This window comes from Rhipicephalus microplus, chromosome 7 (genome assembly GCF_043290135.1).
Source record: "Rhipicephalus microplus isolate Deutch F79 chromosome 7, USDA_Rmic, whole genome shotgun sequence".
NCBI classification, from domain to species: Eukaryota; Metazoa; Arthropoda; class Arachnida; order Ixodida; family Ixodidae; genus Rhipicephalus; species Rhipicephalus microplus.
Window position 1 is genome coordinate 15,998,413 of NC_134706.1, and position 20,176 is coordinate 16,018,588.

The 20,176-nt window shown below is 44.3% G+C and overlaps 1 protein-coding gene across 1 annotated transcript; it reads right to left on the reverse strand.

Moving 5' to 3' along the window:
* Positions 1-5,183: 5,183 nt before the first annotated feature.
* On the reverse strand, positions 5,184-19,963 carry LOC142767307 (uncharacterized). The gene is made up of 9 exons (XM_075868758.1): positions 19,826-19,963; positions 19,689-19,766; positions 19,112-19,220; positions 18,047-18,172; positions 17,136-17,264; positions 15,193-15,353; positions 12,796-12,946; positions 11,418-11,532; positions 5,184-7,471 (listed from the first exon to the last, which is right to left on the reverse strand). The coding sequence occupies exons 1-5, from the start codon at positions 19,860-19,862 to the stop codon at positions 17,243-17,245; spliced, it is 372 nt and encodes a 123-aa protein (XP_075724873.1). The 5' UTR covers positions 19,863-19,963; the 3' UTR covers positions 5,184-7,471; positions 11,418-11,532; positions 12,796-12,946; positions 15,193-15,353; positions 17,136-17,242.
* Between the last annotated feature and the right edge of the window lie 213 nt (positions 19,964-20,176).

Sequence of the window (20,176 nt, forward strand, 5' to 3'; positions counted from 1 at the left end):
GCACGCTCTTCCAATCACAACTCAACTTGGTCCTCCTTTGGTTAGGTCTTTAGGCTATTGTGCGGGCGTGCTCGGCAGGTTCTTGTTTGTCCAGTTAAGCTGAAACATCACCAAACGTTGCGTGTGGGAGCTCGAGTTTTCGCTTCTCGAGAACCTGTCTACTTCGTGCGTCCTGAGTGAATTGCCTCGGAAGCATTGTATTAGGTCCAATACTAACACTTGGCCGTGCAACTGCTTACAAGCTACGACTTATCTAAGTAGTAGTTACGTCCTTCAGTCTGTTTTTGATGGTACTATATTTCAAACTCGGTTTCAACTTTGAATGTTTCGGTCTCTTCACCCTGTCGGTGAACATGTAAGAGCATCATTATGCCAAAAAGCAAACAATGTGACTGCAGAGGTATGTCGGCGCGGGCCGTATTCGCCGCAAACATTCTTGTGGATTGATGGGAAGCTGTCTGGCGCGTAATGCTTACTTTCTTTTGTTTGTTACTGCAGTGTTGTTCTATATGCTTTTGTAGAACACGAATGCAGGGGCCAGGACATCGTTACAGTGTGGCTGCAAAGCTGTAATTCTCGACTGAATACTATTTGTTTCACGGTGAAGTTGTAAAGTGTTGAAAGGTAATTAGGTAACCGCAAATACGTTCCGTTTAGCTTTGAGCCCTTTGAATGTTCTTGAACTTGGTTTAGCTTGCCAGGTTGGTTTCCTCCATACGAGTGCACCATGTTTTTCTAGTAAAGAGAAATGTTGTGAATGTATCTTTTTTTGTTTTAAGTTTATGTTGAGCACTATAGGCCCACCCTAATTACTGTATGATGGCAATGTGTCACCTTGTGGATGAACAAACTACTTAAAAAGGTGGCTGAAGTCTCGCAGATGCACTCGGCAATATTTTCGAAAAGTGAGGTCACTAGATGTCGGACTCTTGACGTCTGCCTGGAGTGCATGCCCATTGGTGCAGGATTGTGAGTCTGCCTTTAAAAGTGAGCGGCGTTTTTTAAAGTTGTACAGGTCAGTTTAGTAGAGTACAAAGCTTTCTTTGAAGCCTTTATTAGTGCCAAGTAATTCAGGAAAATTAAGTTTTGAAATATTGGGGGTTGTTTGGAATTACTAGGTTGTTTGCTGCTCCGCTATGTACAGGTCTTTTCTATTAGTATTTCTCCACACTTAAAGTATATTTAAGCTTCCAAAATATTACATTTTTTCTGTTTGGTCACTGCAAGGATTTCTCAATTGAGAATATGTATCGGTATGCAATATATTGTTCATTCTAATTCGTAGTGCTACTGCATGCCGTCTTTGACCATTTAAGTGTGAATCCCCACGTGGCTACTGTGTGTTCACGCTATATTTGAAGTTTCGCAAACTGCATTGTTTGTCAAATTGTTTGTGCTGTCGGGATAAATTGCATTGTTTGTTCTATAATAAATTTTGGTTGCTGCAATTTTCTCAAATAAAACGTACATTGTTGTGCCAACTTTCTTAATTAGTGCTCTCTGGTGTTAAACCGCTATTGTACAGAGAACTGCTCAACCAGCTGGAGTGCCAGTCAAGGTGGCAAACAGTTTCCCTCTATAAGAAACTTGTTAATAAATTAGTATTTCAGACATCAGGAGAACGCATTGTTTGATAAAAGTTTACTTCAATAGATAATTATCCAAAGAAGCTCGGAATACGGAGTCTTTACGAGATGAATGTTGAACACTGCGTGCTGATTTTGACAGGTGGACTTATCTTCATGGCAAGTGGCTTAGACGAGACTATTTCTTCACATGCCTTTCTCAGCGATTCTAGGTATTCAATAGTTGTACACAACATGCGAGTCTTGTTTTACCAATAGATTTAAATTTTGCTTGACCTGTACCCTCCCATGTGTGGAAGTGTTTGCAACTGAATCTTCCGATTACACATCTTCAATCTCCCTACTTTGAATTGACAGCAGTAAGTACTTTTACAAAGGTAAGTTTGGCCTCTCATAGCTGATAACAATTACTAAGACTGCCAAACGGGGGGGGAAGGGGGGGGGGGACAGCTGCCTGCCTAATATTACTGTCTGCCCCCTATCCAACACCCCACCACTCAAGAGAAATCATTCAAAACTTTTTGGAGAAGTCCCCAGCCTACCTGACCCCCTCGATCAACCATAATGGTTCCTTCCCGTAGATGAAAAAAGAAAGACATTCAGAAATAACGCTTCATTTGCTTGTACATATGTGCACTGTGGTCATTCGCTTATCTTATAATACAGGTGTAAATATTAGTTCGAAATTCCATCAATCGTTGTGCGCTACTCTCAAGCATCGACGTCGACAAGGTGCAGCCTGGCACATTTACAGTTGCTCCCTTGCCTTGCCCTGGAGGAAAAGTCTAATCTTTTTTTTCTTTGGTCTTAAACGCATTGAAGTGTCACAACGTGTCCGTGGCGTGTCGATTCGGTGCCGCGTCGTGGTCCTATGGAAGGAGGGGGCATGCATGGGCACAGCAGGTCACACACACTGATAGGTAGTTAGTCTAGGCGTGTCTAAGCCAGCTTGTGTCGTAGTATTCAGAGTCTGCCGAAAATTCCTAGCAAGTTTATTGGTTGAAAAATAGTTAAAAAATGGTTAGCACTTCCCTTACCACCTCCGATGAAGCTCAACATTTGTCTGACGTCACACCTTGCAGCGATGCGCCATCTATGAGCACTTTCCGATTTAAAAGTACCCCTGGTACGTAGACTTCTCCACACAAATGGTCAAAAACGGTCGAAAAAGTTTAGCCTCTTATCACCATCGATAAGGCTCAAGTTTTGTCTGACGTCACACCTAGCAACGATGCGCCATTTATGCGCACTTTCCGACTTAAAAGTTCCCCTGGTACGTAGGCTTCACTGCACGAATGACCAAAAACGGTGGAAAAAGTTTAGCCCCTTATCACCCCTGATAAGGCTCAGCTTTTTTCTGATGTCACACTTTACAGCGATTCGCAACTGATGCGCTTTTTCCCAGCTAAATGTTCTCCTAGTACGTAGGCTTCACCGCACGAGTAGCCAAAAAACGGTAGAAAAAGTTTAGCCCCTTATCACCAGCGATAAGGCTCAAGTTTTGTCTGACGTCACACCTTGCAGCGATGCGCCTTTTATGCGCACTTTTCGAGTTAAAAGTTCTCCTGGTAAGTAGGCTTCACCGTACGAAGGGCCATAAAGCGGTGGAAAAAGTTTGGCCCCTTATCACCCCTGATAACGCTCAACTTTTTTCTGATGTCACCTCGTGCTTTTTTACTGTTTTGGCTCTTCGTGCGGTGAAGCCTACAAACCAGGAGAACTTTTAACTCGGAAAGTGCGCATAAAAGGCGCCTTGCTGCAATGTGTGACGTCAGAAAAAAAGTTGAGCCTTATCATGGTTGATAAGGGGGTAAACTTTTTCGACACTTTTTACCCATTCGTGTAGTGAAGCCTACGTACCAGGGGAAGTTTTAACTTGAAAAGTGCACAATTGGCGCATCGCATTGAGGTGTGACGTTAGAAAAAAGTTGAGCCTTATCAGGGGTGATATGGGGCTAAACTTTTTTTACCGTTTTTGGGCTACTCGTGCAGTGAAGCCTACGTACCAGGAGAACTTTAGCTGGGAAAAATCGCGTAGATGGCGCATCGCTGCAAGCTGTGACATCAGAAAAAAGTTGAGCCTTATCAGGGGTGATAAGGGAATAAACTTTTTCTACCGTTTTTGGGCTACTTGTGCGGTGAAGCTTACGTACCAGGAGAACTTTAGCTGGGAAAAAGCGCATAGATGGCGCATTGCTGCAAGGTGTGACATCAGAAAAAAGTTTAGCCTTATCAGGGGTGATAAGGGGCTAAACTTTTTCGACCGTTTTTGACCATTCGTGTGAGGAAGCCTACGACCAGGGGAACTTTTAACTCTGAAAGTGCGCATAGAGGGCGCATCGCTGCAAGGTGCGACGTCAGACAAATGTTGAGCCTCATCGGGAGTGGTAAGGGAAGTGCTAAACTTTTTTAAATATTTTTCAGCCAATGAACAGGCTAGGAATTTTCGGCAGACTCTGATTACTACGACACGAGCTGGCCGAGACTTACACGCCTAGACTAACTACCCGTCAGTGCGTGTGACCTGCTGTGCCCATGCATGCCCCCCTCCTTCCATAAGACCGTGACGCGACACCGAATTGACACGCCACGGACACGTTGTGACGCTTCAATGCGTAAGACCAAAAAAAAAAAAAAAGATTAGACTGTTCCTCCAGGGCAAGGCAAGGGAGCAACGGTAAATGTGACAGACTGCGCCTTGTTGACGTCGATGCTTGACAGTAGCGCCCAAGGATTGATGGAATTTTGAACGAATATTTACACCTGTATTATAAGATAAGCGAAGGGCCACAGTGCACCTATGTACAAGCAAATGAAGCGTTATTTCTGAATGTTTTTTTTTCATTTACGGAAAGAAACCATTATGGTTATTCGAGGGGGTCTGGTAGGCTGGGGACTTCGATAAGTTTTGAATGATTGCTCTTAAGTGGGGGGGGGGGGGATGTTGGATAGGGGGCAGACAGTAATATTAGGCAGCCAGCTGCTCCTCCCTCCCTTTGGCAGTCTTGGTAATTGCCATCAGCTATGAGAGGCCAAACTTACCTTTGCAAAAGTACTTACTGCTGTCAATTCAAAGTAGGGAGATTGAAGATGTATAATCCGAAGGTTCAGTTGCGAATGCTGATCTTGAACGGGAGTCTACAACCGAACTTCGAATTGAAATGAACACTTCCACACATGGGAGTGTACAGGTCAAGCACAATTTAAATCTATTGGTAAAACAAGACTTGCATGCTGTGTACAACTATTGAATACCAAGCATCGCTGAGAAAGGCATGTAGAGAAAGAGTCGCGTCTAAGCCACTTGCCAAGACGACAAACTCACTTGTGAAAACGGCCCCAGCAGCACGCAGTGTTGAACATTGACCTCGTAGAGACTCCATATTCTGAACTCGTTTGGAATATTATTTCTTGTACGTGAAATTTTATTTCAGCAACGCATTGTTAGAATGTCTAACAAACTACTTTATTTACGAGTCTCTTATAGAGGGCAACTGTTTGCACAATTGCTGGAGTACAAGTCAAGGAGGCAGAGAAGTGCTCAACTAGTAGAACACAAACGAGCACCAATTAAGAAAGTTGACATTACAACGTACGTTTCATTTGAGGAAATTGCAGCAACCAAAATTTATTATAGAACAAGCACTTAAATCCCTCAAAACAGCACAAGCAATTTGACAAAGAATGTTCACGCTATATTTGAAGCTACCCAAACTGCAAACACAGTAGCTTAGCCTACATGGGAATTCACACTCGACTGGCCAAAGACGAGATGTATTAGCACTACGGATCAGAATGAACAATATATTGCACAGCGATACAAATGCTGAATCGAACAAACCTTGTGGTGGCAATAGGTGTTAGAGGAAAGAACGCAAATATTGTAGAGGCCCAACACTACTTTGTGAATGTGTAGCAATACTAGTAGAAAACTGCACAGCAGAGCAGCAAACAACCTTGCAATTTCACAACCCCCTCCATTACTTCAAATTTTAAGTTCTCTAAATCACGTGACACTGATAAAGGCTTCAAATAAATATTTGTACCCTACTAAACCGACAGCCACTTTAAAGAGGAAACGCCGACTTCTAAACGTAGGCTCACAAGCCTGCACGAATGGGCATGCACTCCAGGCAGACGTCAAGAGCCTGACGTCCACCGACCTCTCTTTTCGAAAAATTGCTGACTGTATGAGCAGGACTTCAGCGACCTCTAAGTTGTTTCTTTAGTCGCCAAGGTGACCCGCTGCCATCCTACAGGGATCAGGGTGAGCCTTTACGGACTTCTAAAGGTTGCCCAACTATAGTGCTCAACACAAATTGAAGAAAAGGATACATTCACTACATTTGTCTTTATTACAAAAACACGGTGCAACCATATAGAGATAACCAATCTGGTAAGCAAAATCAAATGCAAGAGCAATCAAAGTGCACAAAACTAAACAGCGTATATTCGTAATCACGACATTACCTATCAACACTTCACAACTTCACCGTGAAACAAACAGTATTCACACAAGAATTACAGCTTCGCGGCCATACTATGCTGACCTCCTGGCCCCTGCATTCGTGTTCTACAAAAGCATATAGAACAACACTGCAGTAACAGACAAAAGAAAGCAAGCATTACGTGCCGAAACAATTCCTGTTAAACCACTAGTTTTTGTTTGCGGCAATTACGGCCTGCCCCTGCACAGCCCTCCAGTCACATTGTTCACTTTTTGGTATAATGATGCTCCTGCATGTTCATTGACCGGATGAAGAGAGACCGAAACATTCAAAGTTGAATGCCGAATTCGAAACCATATACTATCATTAAAAACGGACAAGCACGTAACTGGTACTTCGACGAAGGCGTGGACAGTAAGCAGGTGCACGGCCAAGTGTTAGTATTTAACCAAATACCAATGCTCCCAACGTCTGTCAACCAGGACGCGCCCGATGTATTCAGATCGTCCAGAAGAGAAAACTTGACTTCCCGCACGTAACGATTGGCGATCCTTCAGCTTAACTGGGCAAACAAGAACCTGCCGAGCACGTCCGCATGAGCCTAAAGACCGAACCGAAGGAGCACCAAGTTGAGTTGCGATTGGAAGGGCGGGTCACCGAAATGCACAACGAACAAGTACAAAGACATGCACACGCGGATCAAAGCAGCCTTCCTGCTGCAAAGATTGATAGATCAATCTGTTGCAAGTTACCCAGCTTTCCATGCAGTTTAAAGAGAAAGAGCATCACTATGCCACTAGATTTCACAATGTGTATAGATGCCTATCGTGGCTAACAAACATGTATATTGGTCAATGAATCTGTCTGCAGTTTTATATGGAGACTAGTGGGAATCATGGCACCATATGTCACACTTGCTCTATTTATTCAATGATATGCGTCCAGCAAATTTGAAAGTCACTAAAACAAGATTAACTTAGTTATCTGACAGCGTACAATTTCCGGGTGCGATAGATTTTGCAAGCCTTGGGACTACTCTTCCAACAGCCCTGTACAGGAATAGGTAATATATCGCCGACTAGAAGGTATTGCACAGCATCTCATCGGCAGCTGGTAGCCCAGGGTGGACCCATAGATCGCTGGCATGTCTCACGGGGGCAATGAGAGATGTAGTCCGTAGCGCACTCTATCGATCACAGTGGAACGAAACCGAGAAGCACTGTCGAAGAGTCCTCGCCACAATGATAGGCTTTTTGCATGATGCCTTTCCAATAAGGCAAGCAAAAGGCGAGAACCAGAAGGGGAATCCCTGCTGATGAAGGCACGGTCTGACAGCAGGATAAGGATGGTCTTGCCAACTCAAGAGGCACAGGCTGGACGTAGAAGGCTATGTGGGCTTGTATGTAGCATCCATCGACGGGGTTGAAGCTTGAAGAGCTGTAAGTACACCAACATTTCACGGTTATGTGTAGCGCAGATTACACAACTTGCGCACGGCAATACGAGCTCATGCGGGACGCAATATTTTAAAATGCCGAATTTCTCCCAAGCCAAGGAATAAACAAGATAATGGAATTTTTATGCAATCGGCAGAGCATCGGAAGTGATACAGTAAGGTTGTGGGTTCGAACTGAAGGGTATGAAGTTCGTGCAATTTATATCCCAATTACCTCAGAACAGCTAGGGACAGCAATGTCCCCAATGCTTTGATTTGTCTTATTTCTGGATTTAGTCATGCTGAGCAAAAAAAGAAAAGCATCTAAAGAAAATCTACTGTTCTTAGCGAAAGTCTCACCTGCAGAGTTCATACCCTACGCTAGCATACAAAGGTTTATTGATCAGCAGCAGTCTTGTGCAGAGGTCATGACCTACCCTCTAATGAAAGGAGTCGGACTCGCCACCTTCATTACGAGTGACGCTGGTAACGCTTCCAGGAATACATGTACTGGGATGCACTTTAGTAAAGCTTCTGGCATGCACCAATTAGCCCAGGAAAAAAATTGGACGACGGAAATCGCCGGATAAGGCGAAAAGAGCATCAAGTCACCGCTAAATTTATGTTTGCTAAGCAATCGCAATATATGCAGCATGCTACACGTGCGCTAAACACACCACTGCATCACATCGCACAATCAAGAAAATCGCACATCACTTGCTATTTCAGAAACCTATAAAACTATCGAGTGAAAGAGCATGATCTTTAGATCAAGAATAACCTTTAGCCACATATATCTATGCACTGTCACATGTGTGGGGAGATTCGCTAATAACACCCTTCCAAGTAAAAGCAACAAGGCGGTGATTGAGAGGGAGATGCTAGAAGCATGCCTCATCAGGAAGATAGATGTTTGTATGAGCGATACGTTGTTGGTACTCCGGTCAGCTAAATTTGATCTTTTTGATGGGTTTCTAAAATAGCACATGCAGTGTGAGAGTGTGCGATTGTACAGCGTGACGTACGTAGCGGTGTGTTTTGCTTATGTGGCATGGTGCATATATTGCAATATCGAAGATACATGTATCTGATCTACTATTTTAGATACTATTTGCGTATCTTGAATGTGTATCGTGATACGTCTCGGAAGGCGAGTATCTGTATCCATTTCAGTTGCATTCGATAATGTATCGTGTATCTCTAGCCAAGACACTCTAGTCGCAATGGTGCACTGGGCGAAACATTCACTTGTTGAACTCCCATCTTCAAGACAATAATAGTGTGACTAAGCCACCCTAACAGACTGAAAAGCAGTGAAATTTTATATTTACGTCAGACTCCACCAGTCAGGGCAGGCGATCAGGTGTGCGGGACCATTTCGGGAAGCAGAGCAACACGACAGAGCTCGCGCAGTCTCGACAGAAACTATAGCCTTCGCGTACTTGTCCACGGGTCTTTAGTTTTCATGAAATACTTTCTTTAGTTTTATCATAGCCATGACACTTACCCTTAGCCACTCCCAAGCGCCGCGCACCAGAATACGTGTTGCAATGGCCATACAAATTTTGATGCCGCTCTCCAGATGCACAACACAGGGGGCGTGCATTCTTGATAGCTATGGCTTATTTGCCGTAGCTATTAGGAGTACCACCTGTATTTTGCATCTCAACTGATTTAGCCCGAATGCTTAAACAGAGCGGCCTTTCTAGTTTAGTTATAAATGTTTGCCTTCTTTTTAACCTTACCCATTTCTTAGCTATTACTAATAGCCAGGGAACCTTAGCTATAGACGGCAACAGCGTGAATAGCGGCGTTGTCCCTCGACTATTTCTGCAACTATGCTGCAACGCACTTTTAATTGTTTTTGTTTTTTTACAGTTTCGTGTGATTCAGTCAAACGGCATGACCGCTCGAAACAAGCCACCAGCAATATTTCGTAAAGTTCGAGATTGTTCCAGATTGGGCTGGTCAGATTGCGCACAAATCCGGCTGCGGCGGCTGCATGATGGAGTTGAACTGCTTGCTAGAGGAGCACGCTTTTAGATATGATTGCATGTCAAAGAACACCACATGCATGGTAAAAATTGTCCATAGCTCTCCCTTTCGGCGGTACGCTTAATTATATAGTTTTAGGAGGTTAAGTCTGAAAAGACTATTCAGATTAGACACCTTACACACACTCTTGGTAAGTTGCGACGTTAGGCATGCTAAACCAGCGATAACTCTGGAATGAGTGATCACTGTGCTGTATAAATACAAGACACGTTCTGCCGTTGATAAGATTACAGAACGCCTACGACACTCGCTTTCAGAGTACAGCGCGCTTTGCTTGTACTTCGAACAATTGTTACGGGCAAAAATACGCTAATTAGTTTCATTTCTACCAGCGACGGGCGCTTTCTTCATAGTCACCGCCACGTGACAATGCAACAGGTCTAAGGCGTTTCCGAGGTGCACATGTTCTCTCGCTCAAGAAAATTGACTGCACGTTGGTGAGTATTTAGATAAGGAGTGGTTTACAATGGCAGATAAGAAGAATAAGAAAGGTGAGAGCAGCTTTATGTGCTCCACAAAAATGTCACCAACAGCGTTGTTCCTGCTGTACAGCGGTGAATCAATATTGCAAAACAATCTTTTGTAGAGAATCTGAAACTGCACTCCGGTATTAGCGCTATCGGGCGAAGGCTTCTTATTGAAGCTCGTGTGATTAGATGGCAATCCACTACCTGGTCAGAGAGCTCAGAAGCGACTCATCAATTACAGCAATGACAAGCGAGAACCACTGTCAGCGAAGTGTCTACAGAGGTGTCCTGTTAAAAAGCTAAATCGCACCCTATTACGGGTTCGGACATAAAATAAATTATACTGGAAGAAATCTTTCGAGGTACCAACCAAAATTTCACTGAAATGAAACGTGGCACATTTCAGAAGCTTTTTTTTTTTTTGGTTGTGTGCCCACGCGTACAGTAGACTGTGGGGGTCTACAACAACAAATATTCGAATGAATGAAAGTATCTTAAGAGTAATTGGCAAGTATAGTATCGGATAAATTTTTGCGGCAGTATCTTGTATCTGTATCACCAACGCTTTGTCTGGGTATCTTGTATTGTATTTTGATACAATTCAAAGTACCTTTGCCCAGCCATAGCGGTGGTTTGGCAAAAAATTGAGTTGCGAGTTGACGCACTTTCCTTTCGCCTTTTGTTTCGGTGGTTCAAGTAATTTTCGTGTAATGTGTAGAGATACGTAACCAAGTGAAAGAAATGCACCCATCGTCATAGTTAAATCCCCGCTAAGTGGTGGGAATGCAGTCAGAACTGACCTTTGAGGCTTCTGTTGAGTTTTGTCAACACGAAAACGTTTGCCCGATGCACAGAAGTACTGTGTCAAGGCTTTCCAGCTACGACGAGATCAAGAGAAGTCTGGAAGCTCAAGAGAAGTGCGAAAGGCCCATTTTTATGGTGTGCCAACCATTTGACGGGCCGTCGGTCACCTATAAGTATGGCACCCGTATTTAGGGAGCCATCAAAGCGCGGAATTTTTTTAGCAGTTGTGTATCTGCGTGAGATAACAGCGGGAAATTTAATAAGTACACATCAGATCGGCAAATACTTTTATAATAATATTTCTAATAGACAAATTGCGTAGGTATGTGGGAAAGCCAATAATGGTGTACAAACACATGGTAATCTTACTGCCGGCACACACGCTTACCGGACCTAGCACAGCTTCAGCACCATAATTGATCCACACCAAAATGCCTCGTGAATGCGCTTGCACACACTACAAAACTACTGCTTCTCTCTTAACAATACCTGGCAAGACAATCTCAGAATATTACAGTCCCTAATGTTGCAGAGTATCTCGTTCCACTAAGGCTTGCCGATGCTTAGCCATACGCAAAGAACCTGCAAAAGCAGTCACAAGAAAAAAAAAAGCAGTGCTTACCTGCGTCACTGGAGATGGCCAAGAAGAGAGGTCCAATACTCCTATGAAGGATGTTCGACGCCGGCAAATCACGAAGCAATGGGTGGGCGAAGTAAGCGAAAGACCAGAACTTTTTCTTTGAATGTGCCAGGTTCATAGGCCGCAAAGATAGAAAGAAAAAGCAAATGCGAAATCACTGCTATAAATGGCGCCCTTAATTTACCGATGCACTAGGTTGATCATACACTGATGTCTAGTTTTAGCACTTAATTTAAAGCACGATCACTTAATATAGTGACACAATTATAGATGCTGTCTAGAGGGTAACTATATAGCTATACCGTGTATACACAAGAGACTGAAAATATGAATTAAAGGAAAGTGCGATTGCAGCATTAGATTCACTATAAAATTAAAGCATCGTTGTAAGTTGCCCTTATTAGTGCCATAAATTTCCCATTAGTTTTGCCAAGAGGTTGACGCATTCTCTCTTTATAATGGAAGTGCTGTGCCATCTTAAATATCTCCTTTTGGGATGTTTGGGATGTTTGGGAGGTTATGTTTGCGTACATTGAAAAGTACATGATCCCCGTCCTGTTTTGAGTGCTGCAATCAATTTTCCTTTCGCTTCAAGGGCATTGCAACTAGAAGTTTCTGAAAAATTGGGGGATCCTTAGGCTTCGCCTTCAAGCGTTGAACTTGATGGGGCTACCCTGTCCATAAGTGCGTACTCTAAGTACGTAGTGCACGAATCTTTTCGAACTTGCCATGCACTCACATTGTGGCCTTCAGGAAATAGGCGCAGTAGCGTGTGTGCCTTTTGTAGGAAGTGACTAGCTTCAAACCATGAAGTCATTGCGATAATCGCATTATCCGAGGCCCGATTGTTATGTATGGTTGCACCATGCATTACTACTGCAATAATTTTAGTTTTATTCTGAAGCATGTATACATATACAGGACACGTGTGTTCGCAAAGCATGCATGGAAGTTACCTTCACTATTTCCAAGTAGGGGAAGTTTTATTCACTGTATTCAAAAGTATGCACGTCTTAGAACACCCGCTAGCCACGCAGGTGACCCGGGTTCGATCCCCAGTCGGACCCAGAGTTTTTTTTTATTGATATTTGCATTTTCAATTTTTTGGCCACGCACAATGCAATTTCTCGCTCACAATCAACGACGCCGGAATTTTTACGAAACGACCTCTTCGAGGCTGTCGCTTTAATGCACAAGCGATCGAGATAATAATTTCATGCCACTGTGTACCTGGCTGCTAAAGGCAGTGCTGATCACAGTGCTCGCATCGAAATTATGCCAACAAGGCGCGAACTCAAGTTTGCTTAGTCCACAATTGTTGCACTCCGCCCCTGTTACTCAATGAAGTGCACATGCTTACGCGAGTCTGAGAATCTTCAAGCAAAGGTTCATCGGAACGAGGCCGCCGGCATGACTGCCTGCTGGGGAAAGGACTTCTTGCAGGAAGGGCTGGATGACATACGGACCTGCAGGCTCGTTTCTTGCATCTGTCAGGTGCGAAAATTAGCAGGCTGGAAGAAAAATTGAGCCACATTCATGACAGGGTAATGTTGAGTGCCATTGTAGTGACACTGAAATCGCTAGTGCAGCTGGTATTCCCAACTGCGAGATACCGCACCATTATATTAGGAATATGGTTACTACAGGCAATGTTTAGACACGTGCGCAATTTAGGCGTGAGCTTAAACCGGCATGTGAAGGCTGCGAATATATAAGGATTACTGTCCTCAAAATTGTGAAGTAAAATTTATGTCTAAGTAATTTGGAAGTATTCGAAATGAACATATATGACCAACAGCATCACCTGGCCCTTTATAAAGGCAGTTTCGCTACAGTGGAGAGTTGCGATATAGTTATTACAACTATTTAAGAGAAATCTACACTGCCACGAGGCACAACGTCAAGGTTTAATGAAAGTATTGCCGTCCCATGAATTCATCGTTTAAAAGCTTGTTACGCTAGCTTACATGCTACAAGTAAAGTAAATTTTAAAGCTTGATGCTCTATCCACGTCAAATGAAACCCGAATAGAGGCAAGCCTTCGTGATGGTATACTGCATACCACTCTGTTATCACCTATGAAAGGCACGCGTATCAAGTTCGGTGGCTCCGCACATTTATGCATGTCTGTCCATGGCGATAAGTGGATGGCACGTACTATTTCATCGCGAAGGCAAGTTGCTTCCAGTTTCTTTTGAACTTAAAATACAGACATTTGCACATGATTTATTTCAATAAAGTATTGTGCTGGTAGGTTGATTCACGACATTGTTTATTATTTAGGGGGCGAAGATCCTTATAGTGTGGATCGTTCCCTCCTTCGTAGCAGTGGTATGTAGTCACCGCTAGTTTATGAATTGCTCAATATATTAATTGAATAGTGTGTATATGTCCTTTGAAATGCTGTCACTAGATTGCGTTAGTGGTTTTCGTGGAAAGGTGCTAGATTTAGGGGCAGAGAGACTGACGGACGCTTCGCCCCACTCATCATTCACTACGTGGATATGCTGTATTTTTATGTTACGCTATATGCACCATTAGAATCCGATTCAAAATTGTTCCACTTCTCTACAGGCGTAAAACTTAAAATTTACTGTTCGCACATGTGTAGTAATGTTAGCTCTTAAGCGAGCGCTTGCATCTAAATCTCACCAACATGGCACAAACTGTAGACTGGAAACTCAAGTTTGTTCATAGTGTAGCACTAGAGTGTCGCATTTGAATACCTTTATCAGTATAAAATACTGGGTGACGATCGGTAAGAATCATGGAAAGTCTTTCAGGAGACTAGGACTGACTTCCGGTCTAAATAAGTTGTTTAGAAAGAACTTCATAAAGGAAATTTACGAATAAAATCGGGTCTTGTATGAACTCAGCAAAAATTTGGTACTACTTTATTGTTTTGCAATTTTTATGGTAGATTTTAATTCCTCTGTATTTTTTTTCAATTGATTGATATATGAAGTTTAAGGTTTCAAAACCACTATATGATTATGAGATATGCCGAAGATGAGGGCTCCGGAAATTTTGACCGCCTGAGGTTGTTTGACATGCACCCAAATCTGAGCACGAGCTTACAGCATTTTCGCCGCCATCGAGCCGGGATCTGATCCGGTGACCTGCGCACTTTTAGGGGCGAAGCTCCTTAGGGCGTGGGCTGTGCGTCCCCTGTATGTAGCCACCTCTAGTTTAGTTCTTGCAGTGTTCACTAGATGGCGGTACCGTCCCCTGTATGTAGCCACCTCTAGTTCTTGCAGTGTTCACTAGATGGCGGTACCGTCTCCTGTATGTAGCCACCTCTCGTTTAGTTCTTGTAGTGTTTACTAGATGGTGGTACTTGTAGCTGATGATGAAAAGATGCAAGATGTTATAAACTAGAAAGCGGTACTTGTAGTTGATGAAAGACGCGAGATCTTATAAAATAGGAATGATGTCACATATGGCGCGTGTCATTGGTTGAAGGCAATCGTTCGATTTAGTGCGGCGACGTACGCTAGGGGTAGCGATGTAATGAAATCGAGTGGGCAAAATGTACAGAGGATTCATGGTTTACCAGGTTTACCTCCGGAGCTTCGCCCACTCATCATCATTCACTTCGTGGATATGGCGGCATTTTTTTTAATCACTCTTTGTGAATGTGGAATATTTTGCATATTTGTGCTCATGCGTTAACCTGGGTGTGCTTTTCCCCATAAATGGAGTCGAGAGTCTGTGCATTCCCTTCCCTTGCCTCTGTACTCAACGTGAATTCACTCACACAAGTCCTTGCGGATCGCCGGGCAAACATGGACCAAGACAGCGCAGCGGGCTCGAGCAGGCAGATCATCAGCTGAGTGTCGACATCACTGGTGGAGCACGGACTGGACAAAATGCACCAGGAACCCGTGGGGCCGTCCATTGCGTGCATCAGATGCAGAGCTGCAAGGAAAGGCCACCCGCTTATCCATCTCGGCAAGACGTGGCGCACCCGTTTTACCAATATACACAACGTACTCGAGGCCGATTTAGACGGCACATAGCCCTCTGCGAGAGCACCCTCACTTGGTGACTTCTGTGCACTGTAAAGATGAAAACGACCCCAAAAATTTACCTATTGATAAATTAAACATTTTTGTTAGTGAATACATTCAGATGTTTTCGTTAAGGTAGTGCAGTGTTGAACAAGATGTTTGACGTGGGTGTCTTGCAGGTGTTTCAAGATTTTTTTACCTTGTAAATTCTCGCCACCAGCAGATAACAATTCGATATAATTGAGTGATTCACTGAATAAAGTTTATAAAGAAATTTAGACTTACTGTTACTACAATCATCGCATTTCTATTGTAATTGCTGTCAAATGTGGTATTTGTTTTAACACTTCCATTTGCGTTAATCTGTGTCCAGAACCTTCGCATCGAACTAAATTTTAGGCACTTGTAGACAGTCAACGCGTGTGGAAGAGCGAATGTTACGTGCACTTCGTACGCAAATATCTCGAGCATATGTGGAAGGATAGGCCATAAGCACTGGAAAACATGTTGAGTTACCCTCAAACCTAAAACTTTGGCAGTATTAAGAAATTACGGCAATTCGCAATATACTGCGAGCATGCAACAACCCTAGTCTATATAGGCTCACCTAGCTATCAAGTTCATGCCACTAACGAAGCTCATCGCAACGATGGCCGATTTAGCGGTCCCCGACGGATCGCCGACTGCGCACCTCCGTGGCAATGGTTCCGAATTTTGCAGAGCACGGTCAAGTTGTCACCGCCCCTTCACAAAGCTGCAAAGAGATGTACCGTCGTTGCCAAGTAGAAATAGCAAAATTGAAGATTGTTTTCCTGAACTATGGAAAATGTCACGCATGCTGGGCTTCGGGCTATTTTACGAAGTGAAGTTCCTGATCGGCGCCTCAATTTACAACTACACAAGTGTCTGCATTTCGGTCCCAGTTAAATGCAGCCACTGTGGTGGTTTTTGTCCGTATTTCGATCGGCACATTGTCATAGCTACAAAGCCACTTGCCACAAGTGCCATCAAAAGCCAGCACGTTTCAGCGCAGCCGCACGTGAACCAAGTCGAAAAGTGTACAAAGTTAAACCCATTTCTGATTGTCTAAAGGGGATCTTGCCAATAGCCACATAATTCGTGAAATTCAGCGAAAGATAAGGTTACATTCTATGTCCTTGTACATTATGAAAACTTGATTGTGAAAAAAATGCTTCAATGCAATATGAGGCCTGAAGTCGCTGTATATAAACAGCTAAATTATTCATCAGGTACTGGTTAAATCTTGGCTATATCCTGGAAACCAGACGAAAAGTCCCTTTTCCTAGCTGTATCTTGTACTTTGGGCGGTACCAGGTTTAGACTGTACAGCTCTCTGCAACCGCCATTTCCTATGGCTTGTGCGACATGCACTGCACGGAACAGGGCGAGAGTCGCCTTCAAGCAAAGTTAAGGCAGCTGTAGTGTCGTGGCTACTTTAACAAAAGGTTTGCACTGCTAACAGAGATGAGGAACGAGTGAACGCTTGATAGGAAAGTGGCGTCTTGTCTCGTCATCCCTTCACTTGTTTTCTGTTTGCCCCGCAACGCTTGTTCAGCTAGGCACCGTCCACTATATGCACTGTGTTAAACTACACTGTCCGTCATTTCACTCCGCTAAAAGCATATTCGCATTGTCCTTCGCCGTATATCTCAAAGTACGAGAGACTCACACGAAGTAGTGTTGAGAGGATGTCAACCAGGAAAACTTGTTCAGCGCCCAAAGGGGAAGTGCTATGGGGGTCCGTAGACGGCGGATGTCCTGGCGCAAACGCAGACTTCAGTATGTCACGCTGTTTGGCCTGTAATGGCAAACGAGCCACTTGGTAGTCCTCAACATACGTGGCACTGTGATGCTGAACACACTAGCGTGTGGTAATAGCCTCAAACCCCTATCGAGTAGGAATCTCTTGAACTGTGACTCCGCCCACAAGTCTCTTTACATTGAGGGAAGTGCGACAGGCGTTTGAAATTGCTCCCGCTACCGCAGCACTTAAGCACAACAAGGTGTTGCTTTGAGAAGTCTATGGCTGTATGACGTCTATTTGTCACGCACGTGCACACACGACTGCTCTCCGCTATTTGGCCCAGAGCTACTGGCCGCACACTTCCATGATTTGTTAGGCATAGCAGCCTTGTACTTGCGAGGGGCCCGTGATATGCAATCCGATACAATTTTTCCCTAGAGAATCATTTGGTGAAACCGCTGCACCCTTTCCAGTGCGTTTCCGATAGCGGCCACCACGAATTCAGCCATCCGGTTTGAGGAGTGGCATGTTCTCGCTTGTTCCGCTAATGATGGCACTTCCACTGGCACAAGTTTACATGTACACTCGCAAGATATTGGCAAGTAGCCAATGAAGGCCATATGTCTTGCCTGAAGCAGAAGTGAACTCTTCTCCCGATTGCACACGAACATGCTCGGCGGCTTTTAAACACCTCTGGCGCTGGTATGGACCCTCATCGGATCGACGTGGCAGCCATATCTTGCATTGAGCGTGCCGATAAGGTCATCAGGAATTGAAAGGCAGATGAAAACTCTCGAAAGAAAGTCACAAAAACACCGTCTATGCACACCACATACCATTTCCTACTGCGAGGTCCCAGAGTTGATCTACTCAGAATATCCAAGGTCAAGATCTTTGAAGACCCAAACCGGAGGGCAGCTGCTGGTCTGTAGATATGGAGCTGGACCGTTGCCGTGCAGGAGCTGCAATACAGTATCGGGGACATTAGAGAATGCCCGAGAGAAAAATATGAAAAACACCCCTGCTTTCATGGCAGCATGAATGAACACTACGAAATGGAACTGCCGATACAAGTCTATGGAAATTAGTCAACGCAACAGTAAGTGAGCAGTTAACTCTGGACCCTTGCTTTGATAAAAACCACGTCTGTACAAGGAGTAACTGGGACGAAACTGTGGATGGGAGTACAACAGCACAGAAAGTGGGCACTCCTGTCGACGACATCGCAAGGAGACAACTCCCAGAACCTGCCTTTTTTTAGCCGAGACATGTCTGGTGTTTGCTAAAGATCCCCTCAGACCGCGACTAATCGAGATGCGTGGCGACTGGCCACAGCATTATTGTGTGGACACTTGTGAAGAGAGTCACCAGAAAAGTACTACCGGTCTAATGAGTGGCGAAGCAATACTCACCCATATTGGCCTTCACAGTTCGGCACTAGCTATGCAAACACCCCACTTGCGACCTGCCAAGGGTGAAACTTTTATTTGCGAGTGTTGTGCTTTCACTACAGCCACGACATGTCACTAACGACTCGTACTGCTTAACAGGGGAGTAGCTGGGGGTGGCATACAAGGTCGTGCCCCCTTGACATTTTTTTTACGCCATAGCATAGAGAGCGCAAAATCGCCAATTCAAGGGGGTGCCGTTCTCTCCGAAAAAAATTCTGGCTGCGCGCCTACTACTTCCGGTTTGTGAAACCCGAACGTACAAGTACCACCTCCAAAGCCAGTTCCCTTTCGATTTCATCATCGAGAGGACCCGCAGTGGCAACAACTGCGCAAAGGTTCGCCTACCAGTACCCTTCACAACTTTAGAATTCCATGGCGGAAGACTGGAGTGGCAATAGGAGTAAAAAGCACACCAACATCTCTAACATATTTACTCTCGCCACAACTTACCAATTTGGTGTTCGCAAGCTCGTAGGAATCGCCAGGGAAGCAGCTCGATCCACGTCCATGGTCCACACTTGGAATATCCTGGCCCTGGCCAAGCCAACAGGTCGTAGAGCTGCAATGACATGCATCACTGGTTACATTAATTCAAGTCTGGAGTCTCAAATGCCACAACTATCACACAATTAAAAAGCACGCCGTATATGGAACAGAACTTCAAATTACTGCCAAACACCCGAAGCCCCATTATTTCACACTGAAATGTAGGTAGAGTATTGATTTGAAAATTGAGGGTTAAGCAAACAATGCTGGTATTTTTCATTTCCAGAGTTGGCAGTCACGTTTAGGAACCAACTTCACAGTATACTTAGTGACCAGCACACTCCTAACAGTCGTACGAAAATATAAAAAAACTACTTTTCAATTGGCAAGTTCGGTACCCTGGTGTTGCTACAGTTAACCTAAATCAATGCGTCATTCATGGCATCAAGCCTAGAATCGCAATGCAGCACGACACTTTAGCTGCTAAAATACCTAAAGTTGGTGAACACGTGTTTGGCACCATGAGTAAAATTGTACTTACGAGAGGCGCTGCACGGCAGGCAAGCTCGAACCAGGAAGAACGCCGAACCAACTTTCACCAGGGATGAAAGTTGACGAGCTGCAACATAATCTCTCGTTACTCCCGACAGTTCTTAAGAGCATTGTTTTCAGACTTACACGAGCTGGTGTAGGGCAGCATCGGCCAAGACGCCATGCACAACGGGGCAGGACACCTACACCATTGTGCATGGCCGTTGTGCAAGATGCAGTGTCCTTCATACGCCTCATTCACTTAGGCAAATGAGAAGATGGAGAACACCCGATCATGCGACCTGAAACAAATGAGACAGCCGTTAAAAACCAAAGCCCACACAGACAGCACTGTATATGATGCTGCAAAGACAGGACAGACGAAAGGAGCTGCGCATGTCCAGCCGTATACACTCAGACCTCGTAACAAAGTTGCATCTTGCGCAATAGAAGTTCGTTATATCCGAAAATTCGTTATAAAAACTTTTTAGCAGTACA